At 38.8% G+C, this 26,132-nt stretch overlaps 1 protein-coding gene across 1 annotated transcript; it reads left to right on the plus strand.

Annotated features, from left to right (window-relative positions):
- The first annotated feature begins 4,417 nt into the window (after positions 1-4,417).
- LOC135462791 (uncharacterized) lies at positions 4,418-24,376 on the plus strand. Its single transcript, XM_064740051.1, has 8 exons — positions 4,418-4,574; positions 8,606-8,635; positions 10,329-10,428; positions 12,100-12,230; positions 13,585-13,675; positions 15,072-15,208; positions 16,836-16,865; positions 21,714-24,376. Exons 1-8 carry the CDS (start codon positions 4,529-4,531, stop codon positions 21,776-21,778), a joined length of 630 nt encoding a protein of 209 aa, XP_064596121.1. The 5' UTR covers positions 4,418-4,528; the 3' UTR covers positions 21,779-24,376.
- Positions 24,377-26,132: the final 1,756 nt, after the last annotated feature.

A 26,132-nucleotide genomic window follows, 5' to 3' on the forward strand; every position in this document is an offset into this window, starting at 1 on the left:
CGAATGGCCGCTAAGGATTCCTTCGCCGTCATATGACTGAAAAATTGTTAAGCACGAAGCACTCACTCATTCAAATGGCCGACCAATAGCAGAGGAGCTATTTCAAAAGTCAAAAAAAAGAAAAGAAAAAGAAACTCTCTAATATAATTAGAGAACAACGATGCTTTTACGTGTACTCGTCATGGATTTAAAGGTACCGATTAAAAGATCAATTCCAATGTACTTTTAATTGCACAGCATCATCACATACGTGTTTGTCAAAACATTTACAGTGAGGAAATCAGTAATGTCGCCAACAGATCGGAGTCGCCACGCAGGAAGAAGGGAGATAACTTACATTGGAAAAAGACAATCGTTCTTGACAGTCAGTTCAGTTCTCCTTCACTCCTTCAGGTGTAGCCTTAAGTCAGGAGTTTTGTCAATTCCATAGAGACCAAAACGTGGATTCCTCTTGTCCTTCTCCACCCATAACATGGTTTCCTGACAGCGATACAAGGGAAACATGACGAGGAAACCCTATTTGGCTTTAAACAAAAGACATTAGCGACGTATCCCAAACTCCCACACGTGACCAAGTGGTTAGCGTGCTAGAGCAGAACAAGGTCTCACGTCCGGCTCATGCTAGCTTTCATCTCGGTTTCACTGTAGGAAGGTCTGCCAGAAACCTGTGGATAGTGCGAGGCTTCCTCCGGATTCTGCCCAGTTTCCTTCCATCATAATGCTGGACACTGGAATATGTGAAATACATTCATACCAAACAAATATAAACACATAAACACCAAAAAAGTAAAATTAAAAAAAATAATAATAAAAATAAACTTCTGCATCAAAATCACACAGAAATTGCCCTTAGTTCCGTTGTTACTTATCAAAGATCAGTGATATATCCTAGGCGCTCCGATTTTCTCCACGGCGTTTCCATGTTGAAGTCTTTTCAGTATTGTATCGTGATGCCTGTGGAAACCAGAATTCTGCTGGTTGACTATGAATGAATGGTTATGGTTTAACGCCACAGCGACATTATATTTCAACCAATTCGTGGCAAGAACATGTTTTAAACACGTGGCAATAAATGACGGTGGCGAGGCTTGAACATTGCATTTTTAAATCTTTATCTCTGCTTAAGCCATGGTGCTAATAGGCGTGTGAGTAGCTACTTTTAAGCTTTTACATGAACAGTTAGAATAAAACCTTAACTGAGGTAAACTGACAAGAGGCCGTATTTCACCGAATTCGTGTGATCATTTGCCAATAATCACACTGTGGTCGTAGCTGTAGTTTTACTCTCCATGCTGATGTGTTGTGTACAAAACCAGAGGATGTTAAAAAGCATTCAACAGCTGTTCAGAACTTACTCCATGCAGCGCATGCGCCGCTATCAGTGCTCGCGTTACATCACTGTCACCGTATATAGACGTGCAGCAGATAAAAAGAGATGAATTCTCTTCATTTTTCATCAGTTCTAGAAATAGCTGAGCTGTTTGCGAAATCTTCAAATTTAAGCATAAGTGTATTGATCAAGGAGAAAGTGTTGAATACAGCTTGTTCTTTGTGATAGTCTACCGGTACCGTTCGAACTGCATTAGCACCTATGTCTCCACATGTTGGTCAGTGCAGTTTTATCTCAATTATTTTCGGGTCTTAATTCCCTGGAATTTCGCTACACAGTGCTCCATTGGAGTCAACAGAAGTCCTTCAGTTTGTGAACAATTATGGTGTCATCAGAGGCAATGAGTTCTTTTTGTGCAAACCAGGCTTATAGCGTTTAACATTAGCACTTATTGCATTTTCCATGCAATAATATAGACGTACAGCATATCAATGTGTAAAGCTTGTAGCTGCATCACTAAAGAAAGACAATTTTGGCAGCGACTATGACTGATAGCTGAATGTAGGCCACTAGCTAAAAGAAATAGACTACAGTGTGTACCCACAACTGTTTGAGAGACGCATAATTTAAGCTAGCTAATTTACATGATAACACCGACAAATCTAGCGCACTGTCAGTGTGGAGACAATGGAGTAACTAGAATATTAACTGTTTGCAGATATGCGTTATGAGCAGGACATCTCGAAATATGAGATACAACATGTGTATGTTTAGGGCGTTTGCTGATATGATATACCGTTAGAATATCCCTGGATGTGGGTTACTATACAAGTAAGATGAACTCTTTGCAGATATGATATCAGCAGGGCTGATAAGTTGATATAAGTTGATAAATTATAAATAAAGTCAGCGCCAAAATCCGCTGTGGGCGACTCCATTTTGCCTAAGAACTAGTCCTGAAGTCTTCTGTGTTTGGAGGAGAATTGCCGTCGGAAACCGCCGAAGTGCAGTTCGTACATTTCCGGTAGAACTTCTCTTCCCGGAAGGTCGCGAACAGTAAAGTTTGTTTTCCGTTTGACGATCGGGAAACCGGAATGTTGGACGTAGGTTCTGAGTTAACACGAACAAGCCGGCAGTTTTAACGACTCTCATTGGCTGAGAGGCAACACACCCCCAGCTTAAATGACAGGATATTAAAGATGGAGGACGCGATGGATTTATGCCAGCTTTGCTGTTTTCAGGCTTTACGTGTATGGCGAGGAAAAATCGCAAAATTATGCAACAGGCACCACCAGACATAAAAAAAATGTGCTCTTTTCAGCCTATAGTGTCATGTTTTTAAGTTTTCTTCTCCTTTAAGGACGTTTGCGTATATAATCTATACCGGTATCTAATCTATGCGGGACATCGCTGAATTTGGAGTGAGTGCTTGGGGTTTAACGTCGTAGTTAACAATTTTTCAGTCACGTGACGATGAAGGAATCCTTAGAGTGCATGTAATGTGCCTCCTTGTAAGCCGGTGTTGGTAATACATGTGACCATAACAGTCACATGAATTGCAATTAACATCATTCTTACGCCTAAGAAGAACGCTGAGAAGTTTTTTTTTTCTTTTTTTTTTTACTTTATTTAATATTTCTTTTATTATTAAGAAATAAAAACAAAACTTTTCAAGCAGTATTTAAGACTTACTAATACTTTGTCAATTGAAAAGTTACCGAACAGTTTTACTTGATTGATTGATTGATTGTTTGGTGTCTAACGTGTAGGTTACATTATATTATGGTGGTCGCGTACATAGGTAGAGGAAACGGGAGAGTTCCTGAAATAAACAAAAGACCATCAACAAGTACCTGGCAAACCTCCTGACTCAATGCCGCAGCCAGAACAGCCATATATGCTAATGGGTACTAACCGTACTGAATAATGGATATACGTAGCAACGCGGATGAAACTGACTGCAACATAGACATGTGTTATAGTAGAATAATAAAGTACAGTATAGTAGTATGTTGAATAAAATAAACTATACACTTTTAGTCAGGATTCGATAGGACTATATTTCGGTTTATTTTAAACCATTTCTAATAGTTGTGCTGATATGTTGGTGCTAATATACTAGTATGTTATTCATCATTATTGAAAATGGTTTGAAACAAATCCACATATGAAATCACAATGCATCGTTCAATCTCTTTGACCTTTTATATTTGTACATGCAAGTTACAAAAGGTCATCTGGGAGTCAGTGGCCTCTGAGGTTTGCATGCCACAGCACAATGACCCAGGAGCCCCCCCCCCCCCCCCCCCCCCCCCACCAACACGGTAGCTCTGAGTTCAAGTCTCGCTCATGCTAACTTCCTTTCCGGTCGTACATTGGAAGCAACCTACGGATGGATGTGGGTTTCTCCCGGGCCTACTCCAGTTTCGTCCCACCATTATGCTGGCCGCCGTCATATATAAGCGAAATATTCTTGAGTACGGCGCAAAACACAAATGAAATAAATAAATAAAGCTCAATGATCAGTGGGAACAAAAGTATACAGCCTAGGTTATATATATATATATATATATATATATTATATATATATATATATATATATATATATATATATATATATATATATATATATATATATATATATATATATATATGTATAAGCTAAGTATCTATATAGAATCATTTTGCTTGACGGCCTCAAAATGATTTCTGCTGATTTCTCTGCATCATTTTTAAGCCACGACAAATATGCCACCACCCCCCACCCCCACCCCCACCCCCACCCCCTTATAAAAACAAAAAACCCCATTCAGTTGGGCAGCTATACAGCCTACATGTAGTTCTGTGTTACATCGTCGAGCCCATATATAATTGTAATATAGAATCTATCATAGGTAACATTAATTATCCTAAAGAACCGACAATACATGTCTCGGATTTATAAAGAGCTCGTGTTCATTAAAAGGCTGGGCTGCATAGAGCAGTTACTGCGTAGGCCTAGTCTTATCCGTACTTCATGTCCGGTTTAGTATTTCATGAAACCGTGTTCGTCTCAGGCCTCTGAGGTTCTGCTGATAACGTCAACGATCTGACATAGCCAGCCTCCCCATCCAGAACTGATTCAGCTTTGCGTCATATCGACTCTTTCTGGAATTTTCGACAGATTGATCTCTGCACAGTGAATTGAAACCTTTCAAAATGAACTTCCTGGCTCAAGCGTTTGTCTCTTCTGTGTGTTTTACGGGTAAGTATTTTAATGAGCTTTTAGTACGGCATACATAATACTGGCCAGACAGTCAGCTACATATAGTGCACCATTGACACCATTGGTAGGGTGAGTCATCCGGGCATTTCAGTCGCCCACACCAGTGCATGGCGAGCAGACAAATGTTGGGAAGGTTGGACGATATTCTGAGAATTACACTTGATATACACAACTGGAAATCATAGTTTGTCAGACAACATAACATCCTGTCCGGCATTACATGGTATACTGTGGAACCGTGGCGTGAACGTCCGCAAAGCGAAAGCGTAGATTTGTACTTAAAACAAACAACCAAGTTAATTAGTGATGTAGTCGTGAATGAGATGGATATTTTTGTTAACTTTCAGCTAATAAGTTAAACAGTATTTTCTCTGTAAATAGCCGAGTGTCCGTTAACTGAAAACAAGCGTTGGTTGTTGTACAGTGAATCGGTAGGCCCGTATAACAGCCCCACAGCCAACTTAGCCACCCCAGGAGCTTCACGACTTATTACAGGCAGATATCGCATAATCAACAACCGTGCAGACCCTAGCGCTAGGCATCCCGTTCTGCCCAAATGCTATAAATACCCACCAGGATCCGCTCTTCAGGGAGTATCCCAAATCAGTGTGTGTCAATTAACTTGAGTTTTACTGTTATGAGAGAGAAAAAGAAAAAAAAAATAATCGCTATATGTGGGCTGTACATTGGACAGTTTAGGCTTCCTGCACAAGATATCCTGTGTTGCATGTAAAACTAAAACCATGGTTACAGATGCACTGGAAAACAGACTTCACAACTGATTCCCACCCTGTGCTTTATCTGTCTTCAATTATCCATGTACGTCTACTTTAATATTCATAGTTTCGAGTATTCAGGATATTGGCAAGTACATGTACCAGGAGGTGATGAATAACATGGAGCTGAATGGGTGAAATACTGATTTTTGTAGATTCCTAAAGTTTATAGTACTTAAAAGACACCGGAACTATCTTATTTGAAGGCTAGTCACATTCTGATTATTTTTCCAGAAAGAATTTTGTACCTAAAAGCAGTATTTTTTGGTATGGTAAGATCAGATTTAAGGCATACGTCACCTTTATTAAATTCGCTTTGTTTTCACCACCAGTATTTAGTCCCATGACCAATAAGGCAAAAGGGGCCTCCGTGGCTCAGTCGGTTAGCGTGCTAGCACAGTGTCATGACCCAGGAGCCTCTCACCAATGCAGTTGCTGTGAGTTCAAGTCCAGCTCATGCTGGCTTCCTCTCCGGCCGTAAGTGGGAAGGCCTGCCAGCAACCTGCTGATGGTCGTGGGTTTCCCCCGGGCTGTGCCCGGTTTCCACCCACCATAATGCTGGCCGCCGTCGTATAAGTGAAATATTCTTGAGTACGGCGTAAAACACCAATCAAAAAAAAAAAAAAAATAAGGCGAAAATCTGCTGATGATTAGCTGAGAGCAGCGATGAGATGGCTGCAAAGCTATGAATACAATCATACAATCATACAATTATTATTGAGCAGGCTTACGGATATTAATTAATCCGTAATATTTATTTGATTGGTGTTTTATGCCGCACTCAAGAATGTTTCACCTATACAGGCCAGCATTATGGTGGGTGGAAACCGGGCAGAGCCCAGGGGAAACCCACGACCATCCGCAGGTTGCTGACAGACCTTCCCATGTACGGCCGGAGAGGAAGCCAGCATGAACTGGACTTGAACTCACAGCGACCACATTGGTGAGAGACTCCTGGGTCATTATGCTGCGCTAGTGCGCTAACCAACTGAGCCACAGAGGCCCCAATATTGTGTAATATCTGGAACTATCAAGTATAACATGTTCAATTATTCTTAGATAATATGTACTGTAAAAAATTGAAAGAAAGGACAGAGAAACTTAAAAATGGTTGAATTTGAAAGTAGATCTCACTGTCTATTTTAATAGGAGATAATAATAACTTCATAAATAAGTTATGAATAATAATTAATAATAACTTGTTAAAGTGAAACGTAAATGACTGAAACTTTGTCCATTAGCAAGCAATGGGAGCGCACAGAATTACCGACCTTGAGGTCACTTTCTAGTTTAAAAGGTGCATTTCTTGGAGTAAGCTGTGATTATGTGGGACCTCAGAAAATGGCTAATGGCAAGTTTCAGAGTTCAAGCAGCATTTAAGCTATAACACCTACATGTACATTCAATGCATATTTTAATTTTGTATATTGATTTGGAAAACCTAGGATAAATGTCATGTACTCTTTTTTTTATACCATTCGGATGTGATTTAAAAGTCGTGACCCCAGTTACATTAAATTGACAGCTTTGACAAACTTAGTCAGATATGGGTATTCTGCCTATGCTTAAATACATTGACTTAACAAAGATCTCTTAACATTTCTGTGACTCTCAAAGGTTGATATATTTTTTTTTTACATTTTGTTGATTAGAAGATAGTTGTCACTCTTGTGACATAACCTATATTCTGAATGCTTAAGTAGATGAGGTCTCACTTGTTGTAGTTTCACGCCACAAAAAATAATCTTGTGTCATGTCATGGTGGCAGTCATGTGACAGTCATGTGACGACGGATGTAGTTCACAGCGGGCCTATTGTCCCTTACAAGCAAGACTATTGTTCCTTACCAGTTGGCCTGTTATCCCTTGCAAGCTGGCCTGTTGTTCTTTACAAGCTGGCCTGTTGTTCTTTACAAGCTGGCCTGTTGTTCCTTACAAGCTGGCCTGTTGTTCCTTACAAGCAGGCCTACTGTTCCTTACAAGCAGGCCTATTATTCCTTACAATCAGGCCTACTGTTCCTTACCAGCTGGCCTATTAATCCTTACAAGCAGGCCTGTTATTCCTTACAAGCTGGCCTGTAGTTCCTTACAAGCACAACTATTGTTCCTTACAAGCGGGCCTATTGTCCCTTACAAGCAAGACTATTGTTCCTTACCAGTTGGCCTGTTATCCCTTACAAGCAGGCCTGTTGTTCCTTACAAGCTGGCCTGTAGTTCCTTACAAGGTAGACTATTGTTCCTTACCAGCTGTCCTATTAGTCCTTACTAGCAGGCCTGTTATTCCTTACAAGCATGTCTACTGTTCCTAACCAGCTGTCCTATTAGTCCTTACAAGCAGGCCTATTGTTCTTTACAAGCTGGCCTGTTGTTCCTCACTAGCTGGCCTGTTGTTCCTTACCAGCTGGCCTGTTATCCTTACAAGCAGGCCTACTGTTCCTTACCAGCTGGCCTATTATTCCTTACAAGCAAGACTATTGTTCCTTACCAGTTGGCCTGTTATTCCTTACAAGCAGGCCTGTTGTTCTTACAAGCTGGCCTGTAGTTCCTTACAAGGTAGACTATTGTTCCTTACCAGCTGTCCTATTAGTCCTTACAAGCAGGCCTGTTATTCCTTACAAGCATGTCTACTGTTCCTAACCAGCTGTCCTATTATTCCTTACAAGCAGGCCTGTTATTCCTTACAAGCTGGCCTGTAGTTCCTTACAAGCACAACTACTGTTCCTTTACCAGCTGGCCTATTATTCCTTACAAGCAGGCCTATTGTTCTTTACAAGCTGGCCTGTTGTTCCTTACAAGCAGATTAATTATTTACTAATCAGATAAGTAAAAAAATGAATGAATTAAGGATTAGATGGTCATTTTCCTATTAGGTACTCACTGAAATTATATTGTATATAGGTCTGGTAATATTGTTATAAATCATTTATTTATTCGATTGGTGTTTTATGTCATACTCAGTAATATTTCACTTATACGATTGTGGCCAACTATGTGGTGGGAGGAAACTGGACAGGGCTTGTGGGAAACCCACAACCCTCTGCAGGTTGCTGACTGACCTTCCTAAATACATCCGAAGGTGAAGCCAGCATGAGCTGAACTTGAACCCACAGCGACAGGAACTCCTGCGGGCCTGGCTTTAAAGCAAACCATGTTGGAGGCTGCCATTATAAGTTATGTACCTCATAATAATGTCCATGAAAAAAAATAAATTCATAAAGATTGTTGTACATTTCAGCACTTCTTCATGTCTCTGTGGGACAGTCAGGTATGTATCCTTCGCCGTAAGTTTATAATTTCTCGCACCTGTTAAGTGAAAAGAAAACTATCACGTCAGCTACGAGCACAACCAATCCAGGGCCTTTTCATTGGCTAGTGAGCTACAAATCTAATTACAGATTCATAACATTGCCATGGTGACACCAGGAAACAGCACGAATTTATTATAAGACTCGGATTATCTACTTACTCGCCAGGCTTCGGCTAGCCAGTCGCCACATTAGTTTGGGGAATGTAATTTCTGTGTGGCGAAGGCAAATTGTGTCCCTTCGCCACAGTGGCTAAAGCAATGGATGCCTTTCAACTTCACTTGTTTAGGTTTAAAGTTCGTAAATTTAATCAAATTTAATGTTGGATCCAGAATCAAGAAAGCATGTTTGACTTCAGTGTGAAAGAACTTGGTTATGAAAAGAACAAAGTTTTTACAGAGCATTTAAAATCGAAAATGTATGCCCTGAGGCAGGTGACGAGAATTGGACCCGTGACAATTCAATTAGTTCATATTATGCGGGCCGGGAATTACTTCCCATTTACTTTCAAGAAAAAAATTCTAAAAACAGGGCTTGTTACCAACAACAAACAACTTTTTAATGATGTCCTGGGGTATCTATGATACAGTGTGATGATCAGATGCGCATGTCATCTGGGATGGCAAAGTTCTGCACATATCAGTAAATACAAGCCATCCTTAAACTGAATTTTTGGGTCAGGTACGTGTTGTGGTGTGCACGTGGGGTGGAGGGTCAACCGTGGAAACCAAGGCCCTTAAAACTGTATGAGAATCAAAATATTCAACAATGAGGTGCCCTTCACCGGTGGTTCCACCCCCTGCCCTTCTGAGGCCAGATTAGGCCCTGCCTCCTATGATGTTGAAATAGAATTTTGTCTGGGCGTGAAACAAAGGTTTAGATTTGTGTGGCCCAAGAAAAGTACAATCATTGAAGACCTTTACTTCCTTAAAAAAGATCACAATACACTAAAACTAATTAAATGATGACAAAAAAATAAAGGACTCGGTTTAGTGTCAGCAGCATAGCACATCAGTGATGCAGCAATATAAACATGTCACCATGGAGATCATCTTGAAGTGAGGAGACACATGATTTGATAATAATATTGTGTCCAGCTTGTGATGCACCCGATTCCACAAAGCCATCTCTGACTTAAGTCAAAATTTAAATCTGTTCTCAATGCCTAGTTTTTGGTATCGGGAAGTTGAAAATTGGGTGCATTTGTGATAAAATAATATTGATGAAGTGGACAACATTTTGATTTCTAAAGCCTAAAAATAACCTTTAAGATTGTATTTCAAATTTTGGCTTTCATCAGAAATGACCTTGTTACATGTATGTTTGTGGTATTGGCCTCGAGGATCCCACTGGCCCTAGAATAAGAAAGAACTTGAATTATTTTGAAACATTGTGGAAAGTTTATTGTGTGTTATATATTGGATTTTTCAATCATATTTATGTTAAGTTTTAAGTACATGTATAAATAAGCTACCGGAAGCCTATCCATTGATCTGTGGGCATATGAAAGTTTGATTCAAACATCTTATAAAAGGGCGTGAAAAGTGATGATACAAATAATCCTTTGTATCCTTTCATATGAAGTTTGCTGTACTTAAGTCTGTTCCCTCCACCTTTATGGCTAATGCTAAAGGAAATGTTTGCTTTTCGTAGACTCTCAGTGTATGGTGGACATGGGCAAGTGTACCATGGTGTACAAAACAGCCACGGCTCAACGGTTTGGCAACGTCAACGGTCTCGTCGAACTTTGTTCGTAAGTGTTGGTATGCAGACTGAAGTAAATGTTAAGGTTTATATCCTTTTTTTTTTTTTTTTTTCAATTTGATTGTTGTTCAGTGCCATACTCAAGAACTTTCCACTTGCACATTGGCAGTCAGTTTTCAGGGCGTAGGAAGCCAGAGCGCTCTGAAATAAACCACCAACCTTTGGTAAGCTACTGATGGCCTTCCCCATGTGTGAAGTGAAAAAGGATTTTTGAAGTGTAATATCAAGTCTTCACAAAAGCCATTCTGTACAGCTTTACCTGTTGACAAGAGGACAGGCTTGTAGCTGTAATGTTAAAACATACGGGTAGTGGATATTTCAGTTCATTTTAACACGGGCTTAGTGAGTGTGTGAGTGAGTGCTTGGGGTTTAAGGTTGTACTTAACAATTTTTCAGTCATAGGAATCCTTAGAGTGCATGTAATGTGCCTCCTTGTTGCAGGACGGATTTCCACTGCTCTTTTATCTAGTGGTGCTTCACTAAGATGACTTACCAAAGGCAAGTAAGCCGCCCCGCCGGAGCCATTATGCTGATAAGGATCAACAATTCGTTGCACTATCCCCTTCATGCTGAACGCCAAGGGAGAAGTTACAACATCCTCTTTTAAAGTCTTAGGTGTGACTCGACCCAGGATTGATCCTGGATCTACTGCTACCGAAGCAGACACTGGCTTAGTGCATCTCAGAAGTACAGTTATATAAGCAAGAGTGAGTGAATAAGCAATGCAATTGAGGCTGCTCACACTGTGTCTTGATAATGGTTCATCCTAACGCACCAGTGATATGCAGGAGTTTTGCAGGATACATAAATCTGGGTTAAAGTGCTTCCCTGCTATCACAGAACATTGACCCATGAGCCTCTCGCCAGTGCAATCCCTATGAGGTCAAGTTTAGCTCATGCTAGCTTCCTCTCCGCTTGCATGTGGGAAGGTCTTGCAGAAACCTGCAGACGGTTTTCCCAGGCCACTCTGGTTTCCTCAACCCATAAAACTGACCTTGAAATATAAAGTAAGATAAAGGGAGCCATAATATGAGATTTGTTTTATACAATGAGAACCTGTCAAGCACTCAGAAGCAGGATCTTGACGTCATTTTATTCACTTCAGATATTGCTTTCTCAGCTCATGATGACATCACAGTAATGACAAGAATGACGTTACAGTAATGACAAGAATGACGTTACAGTAATGACAAGAATGACATTACAGTAATGACAAGAATGATGTTATGACAAGAATAACGTTACAGTAATGACAAGAATGATGTTACAGTAATGACAAGAATGATGTTACAGTAATGACGAGAATGATGTTACAGTTATGACAAGAATGACGTTACAGTAATGACAAGAATGATGTTACAGTAACGACAAGACTGACGTTACGGTAATGACAAGGACTTTACACTAATGACAATAATGACATTACAGTAATGACAAGAATGAAGTTACAGTGATGACAAGACTGACATTACAGTAATGACAAGAATGACGTTACAGCAGAAAGCAATACATGTACACTGTAACGTGTTAGACATTACGTGGCAGTCATGTTTTGACATAACAATGGCTCAAAATCTTGTTTCACACCATCGCCACCTCCAGTGATAAAAAAATAATATATATATAAAAAATGTGTCGCCTCCCCATTGTTGTTGTGCAGTAAAAGACAGGAAGTGCTCGATTGCCTGAACAATGTTGAAGGTGGCCAGGAGTGCATGTCAGCTGTGAACACCGTTAAGGCTAACATTGAGGACTTACTGGTCAAGTCCAAAGTCTGTGAGAAGATCGGAGGTAAGTTTCTCGTGGATTGTTGGGCATCCTTAAGAAAGTGCAAATGTATTTCTTTAACCTTTTTGCATGTTTGCTAAGTGTTTATTCAAGCATATTATCAACCATAAATGCGCATAAATTATACTGAAAGTTGCTCTTTCATACATGAAAATGTTGAGGAAATGTTGAGGGTAGTTTATTCATACTTTATATTCCTTTCTTTCCATCTTTCTCAGCCACACACTTTCCTCGCCACACACTTTAATCCCAGCGTCAGAAATTACATGAAAAAAGAAATATATTTAACAAAATTGATAAATACACGAGTGAAACAGTGATAAAAGTTACAAGATTCTATGTACGGTTGTGCCCTACAACTTGTATACCGATATATTGCAACCATTATTAGGGAATATATCCAGTGCTAGAACTTGATGCTTGCCTGTTTGCCCTGGGCAAGTGAAAACACCCGTGGGCAAGCAAAATGTGACCTGTCAAAAACAACTATTGCAGGATCACATTTACTACAACACAGGTGTCTGAAGTGGAGTTTCACAAAAAATTGAGCTGTGAACATTTGTGAATTTAAGAAGTTTCTTAAGGAAAGAGGTATCATTTGTTCCTCTGGAACACGGCTGAGACAGGTGATCGGTTAATTAATGTCAGCAAAGGCTGCCTCACATTTTGCACAAGTTACAAGATTCAGAGGGACTGTTTTTTACCTTCAACAACGAAAAAGACCAAAATCAAAACTCTCCTATTATGTTTATTTGGCAATTTCTCTGAATTCTGACTTTATAGAATCTGTGAAAATGTACAGAATACGTGGTTCCAACTATTGGTTAAAATCCTTTAAAGTACTTGAGTTCTATTGCAAGGCTTTTAGAGACCTTAGAAGTCCATGCGAATGGCCAAAAGTTACATGTATTTCTTCATTTTTGGGGGGATTTCTTTCTGGTAATTTATTCTTTAAACATACTTCATGTTAAACATAATTTTACATCACTTGTGAATGTTTTAATTCAACCATTAAATAAATTTGTTATTGAAAGGAATAGTCCTTGAAAGGAATGTAAACCGTATGATATTAGGACCTTGAGTGCTGTAAATACAAGACATTAGGACCTTGAGTGCTGTAAGTACAAGATATTAGGACCTTGAGTGCTGTAAAGTATATGATATTAGGCCTTTCTAAGTGCTGTAAAACCTATTGGACTGTGGAAGAGCTTGGAAAATATAGGACATTAAGTCCTTGAAAGTGCTGGAAAACACAATATTAGGTCCTTGAAAGTGATGTAAAACATGGAACCCGAGACCCTGTAAGAAGTTATGAGAAAAAAGGATCTTAAGTTTTCATAACAATCTTTGATTCCAGAAATAGAGAAGTATTCTGAATGCTTTTCCAAGCCTGACATTACAAGTCGATGTCCTCCAAAAAACAAAGTAGACCCAGAAAACATGTGCGAGTGAGTAGTTTTGATTGATTTGATGATGTTCAAATCCACCAAGTGAGTAGTTTTGATTGATTTGATGATGTTCAAATCCACCAAGTGAGTAGTTTTGATTGATTTGATGATGTTCAAATCCACCAAGTGAGTAGTTTTGATTGATTTGATGATGTTCAAATCCACCAAGTGAGTAGTTTTGATTGATTTGTTGATGTTCAAATCCACCAAGTGAGTAGTTTGGATTGATTTGATGATGTTTAAATCCACCAAGTGAGTAGTTTTGATTGATTTGATGATGTTTAAATCCACCAAGTGAGTAGTTTTGATTGATTTGATGATGTTCAAATCCACCAAGTGAGTAGATTGGATTGATTTGTTGATGTTTAAATCCACCAAGTGAGTAGTTTTGATTGATTTGATGATGTTCAAATCCACCAAGTGAGTAGTTTTGATTGATTTCATAATGTTCAAATCCACCAAGAGAGTAGTTTTGATTGATTTGATGATGTTCAAATCCACCAAGTGAGTAGTTTTGATTGATTTGTTGATGTTTAAATCCACCAAGTGAGTAGTTTTGATTGATTTGATGATGTTCAAATCCACTAAGTGAGTAGTTTGGATTGATTTGATGATGTTTAAATCCACCAAGTGAGTAGTTTTGATTGATTTGTTGATGTTTAAATCCACCAAGTGAGTAGTTTTGATTGATTTGATGATGTTCAAATCCACCAAGTGTGTAGTTTTGATTGACTTGTTGATGTTCAAATCCACCAAGTGAGTAGTTTGGATTGATTTGATGATGTTTAAATCCACCAAGTGAGTAGTTTGGATTGATTTGATGATGTTCAAATCCACTAAGTGAGTAGTTTTGATTGATTTGATGATGTTTAAATCCACCAAGTGAGTAGTTTTGATTGATTTGTTGATGTTCAAATCCACTAAGTGAGTAGTTTTGATTGATTTGATGATGTTTAAATCCACCAAGTGAGTAGTTTGGATTGATTTGATGATGTTCAAATCCACCAAGTGAGTAGTTTTGATTGACTTGTTGATGTTCAAATCCACCAAGTGAGTAGTTTTGATTGACTTGTTGATGTTTAAATCCACTAAGTGAGTAGCTAAGATTAATTTATGGGTGTTTAAAGTGTACATAAAGTAAAAAAAAATAATGTATACTTTTCAAGACATTAGAATTTTTTTTAGATAGTGGGTTTTTTTTTTAGATGTGATCCAAAAAAGCCTCCATATTTTATCCTGCCTTTAATGTTTTTCTGGTGAAGTAATACCTGACGTTAAAACCCCAAATGAGTAGCTTTGATTGGTTTGTTAGTGTTTAAATCCACCAAATGAGTAGCTTTGATTGGTTTGTTAGTGTTTAACCTCGCCAAAGGAATAGTCTTATTCTTTCTTGCAGAAATCTTGAAGAGGATACAATGTGCTTGGCGAAGAGGGTGAAGGACATTTGTGGCGAGAAGCAGAGCGAGGTCATGTACTTCCTGTCTCGAGCCATCGCAAGGAACATTGCAAACGCTCAAGGAAAGACTTGCTCAGGTGCGCCATGCCATGAATATTTCTAAAACTCTAGGAAAAACGTGTCCTGATAGGCTGTGGCAAGGAACATTCCTATCAAACTCTAAAGGAAAATGTTTTTCTGGTTGGCCATAGTAAGGAACAGGGCTAAATCTCCAGCAAAAAAACTAGCTCTGGATAGCCATGGCAATGAACAGGGCTAAATCTACAGGAAAAAAACTAGCTCTGGTTAGCCAGGGCAGGTAACAAGGCTAAATCTCCAGGAAAAAAACTAGTTCTGGCTAGCCATGGCAAGGAACAGGGCTGAATCTCCAGGAAAAAAACTAGTTCTGGTTAGCCAGGGCAGGTAACAAGGCTAAATCTCCAGGATAAAAACTAGTTCTGGTTAGCCATGGCAAGGAACAGGACTAAATCTCCAGGAAAAAACACTAGTTCTGGTTAGCCAGGGCAGGTAGCAAGGCTAAATCTCCAGGATAAAAACTAGCTCTGGTTAGCCATGGCAATGAACAGGGCTGAATCTCCAGGAAAAAAACTAGTTCTGGTTAGCCATGGCAAGGAACAGGGCTAAATCTCCAGGAAAAAAACTAGTTCTGGTTAGCCAGGGCAGGTAACAAGGCTAAATCTCCAGGGTAAAAACTAGTTCTGGTTAGCCATGGCAAGGAACAGGGCTGAATCTCCAGGAAAAAAACTAGTTCTGGTTAGCCATGACAAGGAACAGGGCTAAATCTCCAGGAAAAAACACTAGTTTTGGTTAGCCATGACAAGGAACAGGGCTAAATCTCCAGGAAAAAACACTAGTTTTGGTTAGCCATGACAAGGAACAGGGCTAAATCTCCAGGAAAAAACACTAGTTTTGGTTAGCCATGGCAAGGAACAAGGCTAAATCTCCAGGAAAAAACAATAGTTTTGGTTAGCCATGGCAAGGAACAGGGCTAAATCTCCAGGAAAAAACACTAGTTTTGGTTAGCCATGGCAAGGAACAGGGCTAAATCTCCAAGAAAAAACACTAGTTTTGGTTAGCCATGGTAAGGATAGTGGTAAAAACTTGCCTTGATAAAGCATACCAAGGAACCCACTAACTCTCAAGGAAAAACTTTTTCTGGTGTTCCGGAACGTGGAACATCACTAACTTTGAATGAAAGAAAACATGCAGACCATGGAAAGGAACATTGGTAGGTTTTGTAAACCATGGAAGGGAACGTCATCAGTTCTCGTGTAAACGTTGGTTCTGTGGTAAGGTCAGTCTTTATATGTAATGGCTCTTGAATAACTGAAGATCATTTGGTTAGCACGCTAGTGCAGTGTAATGACTCAGGAGCCTCTCATCAATGTGGTTGCTGTGAGTTCAAGTCCAGTTCATGCTGGCTTCCTCACTGGCCATACGTGGGAAGGTCTGTCAGCAACCTGTGGATGGCTGTGGGTTTTCCGTGGGCTCTGCCCGGTTTCCACCCACCATAATGCTGGCTGCCATCTTATAAGTGAAATATTCTTGAGTACGGCGTAAAACACCAATCAAATAAATAAATGAATGAATAACTGAGTAGAACAAGTTTTGACAAGGAACATCACTTACTTTCATGGAAGCTTATTCTGGTAAGATTCAGAGTGTTTTTATGCCTGAATTTTTTTTTTTTTTTTGTAATTTCAGGACTTGGAACTAACAGTGTGGACAAGTTGGGTATGTTACCGTCTATGTTCTTCATGTGTTTATATATATATATATATATATATATATATATATATATATATATAACATTAGGAATGTAATTGGCCAAAATTTCATCCATGACCAAGTTTGCGCTTTTTCCGTTTTGATTCTGCGAGTTCTTAGATCTAAAAACTTAAGGTTGTTTGAGTTTTGTTTGGAAGGTAGGTTTGTTTGACGTCCTACTAGAAATGAGCATGGTTTAGCTCCAGTGTAATATTTAGTGTCTTATTTACTTCAACATGTGTTATATAACCAAAATAAAAACATCTGACCCTTGAACCTCACGTCACAGCATTTCTGAACAACAGGGCAGAGACAGTGTGAGCAAGCCAATTCAGGCGACTCATTATGTTCAGATAGAATTGAGTTTTATCCTGAGACTTCTTCATGTACTACTTTATAATCATAGCCGTAGGTGTTCAGTAATCACAATAATAATAATGAAGAAGTCAGGGCATCACAATAATAATAACGATGAAGTCAAGGCATCTCAATAATAGTAATGATGAAGTCAAGGCATCTCAATAATAATGAAGTCAAGGCATCACAATAATAATAATGAAGTCAAGGCATCTCAATACTAGTAATGATGAAGTCAAGGCGTCTCAATAGTAATAATAATAATGAAGTCAAGGCGTCTCAATAATAATAATAATGAAGTCAAGGCATCACAATAATAATAGTGATGAAGTCAAAGCATCACAATAATAGTAATGATGAAGTCAAAGCATCACAATAATAAATATAGCTGTCAGGGACAGCGATGCCGGGTTTCAAGCCAGTAGGGCCGGTATGTGCATGTATGCGCATATACCATAGAAGTGGATCCCTGTGCACTAGAAACGGCAAGAAGTGTACTGTTCGCCGAGTACCTGGTGAATTGCAACACTTTCAATGTCGCTGTATAGTACTTAAGAGCATTCCACTCATGACTGGCAAAAAACTATGAACACCCATATTCACACAATATTCTGTGATTAAACCAGAAAAATGTACAAGGATATCAGCAGAGTCAAAAGGGCTCCGAACTACTCAGGATGGTATGCTTACAATATTTCTAAATTCAAAAAAAATACACATCGCCGGAAAATAAAATAAGACCATGATCATGCTTTGGACAATAGTTGAAGGCGGGCATGTTTTTTCGCTTTTTCAGCACAGCTCAGTGATGTTCAGCACATGTTGAGTACATATATAGCGCTTTTGCACTCAGTGATATTCAGCTTTAACACCTCTGTAACAGTTTTCTGTCACGAGACTTCCAAAACATGGTGTAAATTGCGCTTTTTCGCACTTTGATGGCAAGTGGCGGCAAAATGATAAGTCATGCAAAAGAAACAAGCCCCGATTCATGATCAGGACCTCAAACTACGTCGGGTAGCATGCTGTCAACATTTCCACCTTCATCCTGGTCATAAACGCATTTAAAATGCATTATATAACATGGGGACATCAAAGTGCCAAATATAGTAAATCAGCCTTTGGAAAATATTTCAAGCACTGCAACTCCCACATTTATTAAGACACTTCGACGATTTTCCGCACACATACAGTACAGATATAGCCCTTTGCACTCAGCCATTTTCAACCTTACAGCTATGACCATTTTGTGTCATGTAAAGTGCCAAACGGAGTTAATCCAGCTTTGGACAATATTTGAAGGCGTGCAATGTCAATGATGTTCAGAACACGTAGGGTACAAATATAGCGCTTTGCATTCAGTGATAATCAGCCTTACAGCTATAGCCATTTTGTGACCTCCCTGTAGATGCTGTATTTTGGTGAGGGTAGCTCAAAGATTTTTAGCACACGTAAAGAACATGTATAGCACTATTCATTGGGCAATCTTCAGCTTTACAGCTTTAACAGTTTTCTGTCAAGTCATTTGCAAAAATGGCGGAAAATGCGACTTTTCACACTTCGATCGCAGTTTGCAACAAAAATATGCATCGTAGCAAAGAAATAAGATCAGATTTGTGATCAGGACGTCAAACTAGGTCGGGTAGCTGGCTGTCAACATTTCTACTTTCATCTTAGTCATAAACACATTTATAATGCATTGTATAACATAGGGACGTCAAAGTGCCAAATCAACAATTTTTCAAGCACTGCAACTCCCATATTGAATAAGCCATTTAAAAGATTTTCCGCACTCACAGAATCCACACAAAGCCCTTTGCACTCAGCCATTTTCAGCTCTGCAGCTATAGCCGTTTTGTGTCACATGACTTCCAAAAATGGGGGGAAATTGCAACTTTTCGCACTTTGATGGCAATTTGCGACAAAAATATGCACTATTGGAATAAAATAAGACCAGATTTGTGATCAGGAAATTACGTCAGGTAGCATATTTAAAAGATTCAAAATTTTTGATTTGAGACAACATCACTTCCGTTTCCAGTTTTTTCCTGACATATTGCATTCTGCCTCTGTCAAAGTAATTCACAGTGAACAGTTGTTCCTTGTAGAGAATGTCAGGTCATTCTGATGTTAAGTTCAGAAGAAAATGCTTCCCAAAACTTTTAGTAGCAACCCAACATGGCAGCTGGGTCACGTGACCTGGGACACCTAAACTTTTATTCATATAAAAGACAGTCCCCACTTCTACTACCTAGTTAAATTTCACGCATTTCTGCCATGCTAATTTAGCCGCAGAAGTTCTTCAATTTTGAAACTTGTTAAAATAGCCGTTTTCGTTTTGGGATGTACGACTTCCGGTTTGCTGACTTCACTTTCGGTTATGCCATAATGTTGGTCGCCGTGGTATAAGTGAAATATTCTTGAGTACGGTGTAAAACACCAATCAAATAAATTAATAAAACAATGAACATAAAAGGAGGAATAGAGACATTTAATGATTTTGATGATCTTACTGATGCTAAAATTAGTGGCAAATAATCATTCCTGACTGCAGAAAAGGCGTGTGTCTGAAGCTGTATTTTTAGGGTTGACACAAGTGTATACTTAAAGTGACATTTTGGTGAGAAAACGAATTGCGTAGAAATATTACAATGATCTGAAAGTAAATCATCTGTTTTCCATTTGTATGAGTGTACAAAGTAGCCGATGGATTTTAAAGTAGGGTTATCATAGAAATACATTGATAGAGTAGAAAACATTGTAATAGATGTATGAATACTATTCTAACGGTGCATGGAAATTGATTGGAAAGTGATAGGCCTTCCTGCAGGCAGTTACCCCTACTGGTGAATTCCAATGGCAGTCTCGCAACATTTCTGCAGACCTCAGATACTGAATATTGATAAGCTCCTCCCTTGTGCATATGTGTGTTGTGTGCGCTGTGATAGTGAGCCTTTTCGACCCTCCCCAGGGGTGAAGATACTCAACCTCTTGTCATATGGAAGAGCAACCTGCAGTGCAATTTTAATACGCATAGTTACAAAACTACATTGGTTGGATTGGCAAATTTCAGTTCTTTACAAAAAGTACAGTTTTATCAATCTGCACAGAGTAATGCCTTCAGACTACGCTTGAATAAACACATTGCAAATGTGCCAAAAGGTTGAAGAATTCCAGTATTAAGTCGTATCCAACTGGTCTCCATGGTCTATGCAAATGTAACAAGCCTGGGTTAAGGAACAGTCCAAAGACATTGTCCTTCATCAGTCAGTATTTTGTTGTTGGTACAGGACAAAGCTGAAATGTAAATAACATTGTAACTTCGTTAATAATGTCAATAGCTGGAAGATTTGTCATTATGTCCTGAACCAGCTGTTAATATTAATCCCAGGCTTGATATAAGGGGGACTGCTCACATGTGTTAGAAGTGGGACTCTTCAAATGTGTTATAAGGGGGACTCCTCACATGTGTTAGAAGTGGGACTCTTCAAATGTGTTATAAGGGGGACTCCTCACATGTGCTAGAAGTGGGACTCCTCAAATGTGTTATAAAGGGGATTCCTCAAATGTGATATAAGTGGGACTCCTCAAATGTGTTAGAAGTGGGACTCCTCACATGTGTTATAAAGGGGACTCCTCAAATGTGTTATAAGAGGGACTCCTCAAATGTGTTATAAGTGGGACTCCTCATATGTGTTATAAGTGGGACTCCTCACGTGTTAGAATCCAACCCAAATGATTTTGGCCATCCCAAAAAATCTTTTGTTAGGTGTAACTTAACCTTTTCAGAAAAAAGTTGTCAGTAAAAAAATTTTTATTTCATTCTGGCTAATGAAAGAGATTGGTATTTTAGAGAAATTAACATTGGGCGAAAGAAAAACCAAAAAAAGCCCCTAAGCTTTAAGAGTAGGACCCTTTTTTGAGGCATGCTTTTTTTCACAAGAAAATTTGACGGCCATGAAATTCATCAAATGTGAATGATTTAATGACCATTACGTGATTTTAACTAAAAACCAGTGTGTTTCTTGACTATGATCAGTATATTGAAAAAAACCATGGTCATGAAGTATACTTTCATGGGGGTTCTTATGAAAATAAGTTTTTGGTGATGGCAATGGTCAAGTTAATTAATTGAAATTAAATTAATAATTTGGTGGTAAAATAATGGGTTTTATGCCCAGTACTGGTAGGATCCTATCTGGAGGATTGGTTAGATTTGTTTAATTATTTATATATGTGACCTGTTTTATGCTGTACTCAAGAATATTTGACTTGTGCGACCGCGGCCAGCATTACGGTGGGAGAAAACTGTCAGATTAATATATACAGAGATAATTATATTTTTGAATGATGGCCTTATTTCCACCCCTGGTAATAGATACTGATTCATGCCTTATAGCTGATACCTTTTACACAGTCGTCTATCAATCAGTAAACCAGAGATTCTTGTTGTTTCAGTTTCGGTGTCCATGGTTGTCCTGGGACTGCTCTCCTTGTTTGTTGGCACTCTGGCTGTTAACTAAGGCTTACCCTATGACCTTCAGTCTGTGTAACTGGTCACAGGGTGGATCTTCCCATTTCTGGCCTGCTTGTTGAAGCTGATAGACTTACTGTCAAACATTCTATGTCTTTATATGTATTTCTTCATTGCTCAATCCTCTTTGGGTTTATCGTATCGGTGGACATTTGACGGAGGAGGACAATTCGAGTGTGAACAGACGCCATTTTGCAAAGTGATATGAAGACCCACCAACTACAGCTAGTTTCTAATGTTGACTTTGATCCATATTTTTTATCTGACATTTTTAACCAGTGTTATTCAGTGTTTATATACATTGAACTAATGTGCTGAGGTGCGCTGAGGTGTACTGAGGTGTGCTGAGGTGCACACAGATGTGCTGAGGTGCGCTGAGGTGTGCTGAGGAGCATGCCTGGTGTGTGCCATATATATTCTTGTCAATGAAACCTGTGTGTGTGTTTTTTTTTTTTTATCACAGAGTTGATGACAAAAAAAAAAATCTTACCATTTTAATGTTTCTTTGTGCCATTGCAGAGCTAGGCCTATTACTTAACGCGTCTGTGTGTACTAGTCGGCTTGTAACTTAGTGAGCCTATTTAAGTAGGTGTTAGCAGTGAACTTAAATGTAAAATAGGCAAGTTTTGTGCATTTGATTGTGATTAATGCATGTTACAAGAGAGGTTCATCTACATTTGTGTCTCAGTATTCGCAAGTTTGCAGAATGGATATGGTTACAACATTATTTTCCTTCTTGTGTGTTTGTCACTTAGTGTCAGGGTCAATCTACCTGCTGACTTTTATTTAAACTTTAATAAAATATGTAATCCTGAGTCGGCTAAGTTGGTAAATACACATAGATGCCCTTGGGGACATGTGCCACCAACTTTTCTGGGGCACTTTTGAGAAATGCAGATGTAACCAAAAATTTAGGTTTGGATCTTCACAGCAAATAGTGCGTCATTACTATTAATATTGTTTTATCAGAAAATGGAAACATCTGAAGACTTCATTCAGATTTTTTGTCAGGGAAGGGAAGACTCGAAATTGATTAATTACTGAATAGGGGCAAGTACATGTACTGTATATACACATCTGTATAGATATATGTAGAGAGAGTTAGGCAGAGAGAGAAAGCTTCTTGCAGGATTTCTGAAAGGTTTCATGGGTTTGTTTTTTTTTTTATTGTACTCTGAGAGCAAGCTACGGCTGTTATAGATTACAAGCTAAGGCTATCCTATATTACAAGCTAAGGCTATCCTAGATTACAAGCTATGGCTATCCTACATTACAAGCTATGGCTATCCTACATTACAAGCTATGGCTATCCTACATTATAAGCAACTCATTTTCTACATGTATAGTCATAGAGGAAGTAATGAAAAAACAGCATGACTCAAGTACATGTAATTAGGTATGTGTTATTTTGTTGGTCACTCTACCTTGTGTGTTAATTAGCTTTTCTGTGTGTAAAATGGCTACTTGTCTAACTTCAGGTTCTAACTGTTGTTGCCATGGTTTCTTATTTCCTTTTAACAGAAAAATGCGGTTACTGTTTGTATATGTGTTAAAAAGCAAAGAATCAAAAAACAAATTCAGGTCTTTTTATGATGGCCAAACTATGCAATTTTGAGGTTCCTGTATTTTTTACACTACACATGTACCTTTATATTACAAGATATCAGTACATACATATACCTGTACAAGTGTCACCTGGTGAGATGTGTTTAAATGGTACATGTAGAAGTGTCACCTTATGAAACATGTTTAAATGGTACATGTATGCAATGTCTCTAGTGGTACACAAACTTCCCCTTTTTGTATAACGCAGTTTAGGTTTTTATTTCTAATTTTTCTATGTGTTTGTTTTTTTTTAAACCTTTGTATACACTTTTTTTATTACACATTTTATATGAGGTGTGGGCTCCCTTTTTGTAGTAAGAGTATATTACTTGTATTAGTATTTTGTTTTTGTTGTTAGTGTATAGGTTGATGTTGACGGACTAGTGATGTAGGACTATATTTACACTCATAGAAATCATGGTTCTTTAAAAGTCAGGGCCAGGTTCTTTTCAAACCCATCATGTCAGAAAATGCTTTTTAGTGTTAACAACTAAACATTTTCTCTCCAAAGCTGAACAATCTTTGACCTGTACAGCATCAAATCTAAACACTTTGTCCAAAGCTGAACAGCCCATGCCCAAATCTGAACAACCCCTGCCTGCCCAAGCCTTAACACTTTTGGCCCATAGCTTTAACAGTCCCTATCCAAACTGAAACAATCTTCGTTCAACAGTCTGAACTTTCTAGACAATTTGCAGTTGCATCCGTGTTGGATCTTGCGGCCATGTTGAGTTTCTAACAAAAGAATTTCATGGCCTAGTGCACATATTGCAAGGCACGCTTCAGGAGAGTCCGTGAATTGATTTGTAAGAAATCAAACAAGTGCAAAGTTAATTGACATTTTTTAGAAGTTTTTTTTTTAAATAGGTTTTTGGTGTGGTAAAGTTTTGTAAATTTACAGTTTTTGCTATTTTCATCCAAAGCTTGAACACATGTACAATGTCACAGTGTTTCATCTTCTCCAGCATAAGTTGTTGAAGGAATAAATCAGAATAAATCATGAACCTCTTTCTACAAGAGTTGTGTGTTTGTTGGGTTTTTTTTTTTTTTCTTTTTTAGTGTCATTTATGTCAAAAAATTGGTGTATGTGCACTCATAAAACAACTATGAGGTGCACACGCACTGTCACAGAAGAAAACTGGGGGCCTTCTGCACAGCTTGTCCTCCGAATCTCACATTATCAGTATGCTTACAGTATGTTTACATTCGTCACAACCTCCTATGTGGTAAATGACTGCTTACATTGGCCAATGTCTACATTCATCACAACCTCCTATGTGGTAAATGACTGCTTACATTGGCCAATGTCTACATTCATCACAACCTCTCATATGGTAAATGACCATGCTTACATTGGCCAATGTCTACATTCATCACAACCTCCTATGTGGTAAATGACTGCTTACATTGGCCAATGTCTACATTCATCATAACCTTCTGTGTGGTAAATGACTATGCTTACATTGGCCAGTGCCTAAATTCATCACAACCTCCCATGTAAATGACCATGCCTACATTGGCCAATGTGTACATTCATCACAACCTCCCATGTGGTAAATGACCATGCTTACATTGGCCAATGTCTACATTCATCACAACCTCCCATGTGGTGGTAAATCAATATGCTTACACTGGCCAGTGTCTACATTCATCACAATCTCTCATGTGGTAAATGACTACTTACATTGGCCAATGTCTACATTCGTCACAACCTCACATGTGGTAAATGACTATGCTTACATTGGCCAGTGCCTACATTCATCACAACCTCCCGTATGGTAAATGACTATGCTTACATTGGCCAATGTCTACATTCATCACAACCTCCCATGTGGTAAATGACTGCCTCCACTGGCCAATGTCTACATTCATAACAACCTCACACATGGTAATTGACTATGCCTACATTGGCCAATGTTTACATTCATCACAACCTCCCGTATGGTAAATGACTATGCCTTCATTGGCCAATGTCTACATTCATCACAACCTCCCATGTGGTAAATGACTATGCTTACATTGGCCAGTGCGACATTCATCACAACCTCCCATGTGGTAAATGACCATGCTTACATTGCCCAATGTCTACATTCGTCACAACCTCCCATGTGGTAAATGACTGCTTACATTGGCCATTGCCTACATTCATCACAACCTCCTATGTGGTAAATGACTATTCTTACATTGGCCAATGTCTACATTCATCACAACCTCCTATGTGGTAGATGACTATGCTTACATTGACCAGTGTTTACTTTTGTCACAACCTCCCATGTGGTAATTGACTGCTTACATTTGCCAGTGTCTACATTCATCACAACCTGGCATGTGGTAAATGACAATGCTTACATTGGCCAATGTCTACATTCATCACAACCTCCCATGTGGTAAATGACCATGCTTACATTGGCCAATGTCTACATTCATCACAACCTCCCATGTGGTAAATGACTTCTCACATTGGCCAATATCTACATTCATCACAACCTCCCATGTGGTAAATAACTATGCTTACATTGGCCAGTGCCACATTCATTACAACCTCCCATGTGGTAAATAACCATGCTTGCATTGGCCAATGTCTACATTCATCACAACCTCCCATGTGGTAAATGACTATGCTTACACTGGCCAGTGCCTACATTCATCACAACCTCCCATATGGTAAATGACTGCTTCCATTGGACAATGTGTACATTCATCACAACCTCCCATGTGGTAAATGACTGCTTACATTG

Source organism: Liolophura sinensis, chromosome 2 (assembly GCF_032854445.1).
Source record: "Liolophura sinensis isolate JHLJ2023 chromosome 2, CUHK_Ljap_v2, whole genome shotgun sequence".
NCBI classification, from domain to species: domain Eukaryota; kingdom Metazoa; phylum Mollusca; class Polyplacophora; order Chitonida; family Chitonidae; genus Liolophura; species Liolophura sinensis.

Bases quoted from the DNA above. Each gene is read 5' to 3' on its own strand.
- LOC135462791 (XM_064740051.1), top strand. From the start codon at position 4,529: ATGAACTTCCTGGCTCAAGCGTTTGTCTCTTCTGTGTGTTTTACGG. The intron at 12,231-13,584 runs GTAAGTTTCTCG...CTTTGATTCCAG, and splicing joins AGTCTGTGAGAAGATCGGAG to AAATAGAGAAGTATTCTGAA. The intron at 13,676-15,071 runs GTGAGTAGTTTT...TCTTTCTTGCAG, and splicing joins GACCCAGAAAACATGTGCGA to AAATCTTGAAGAGGATACAA.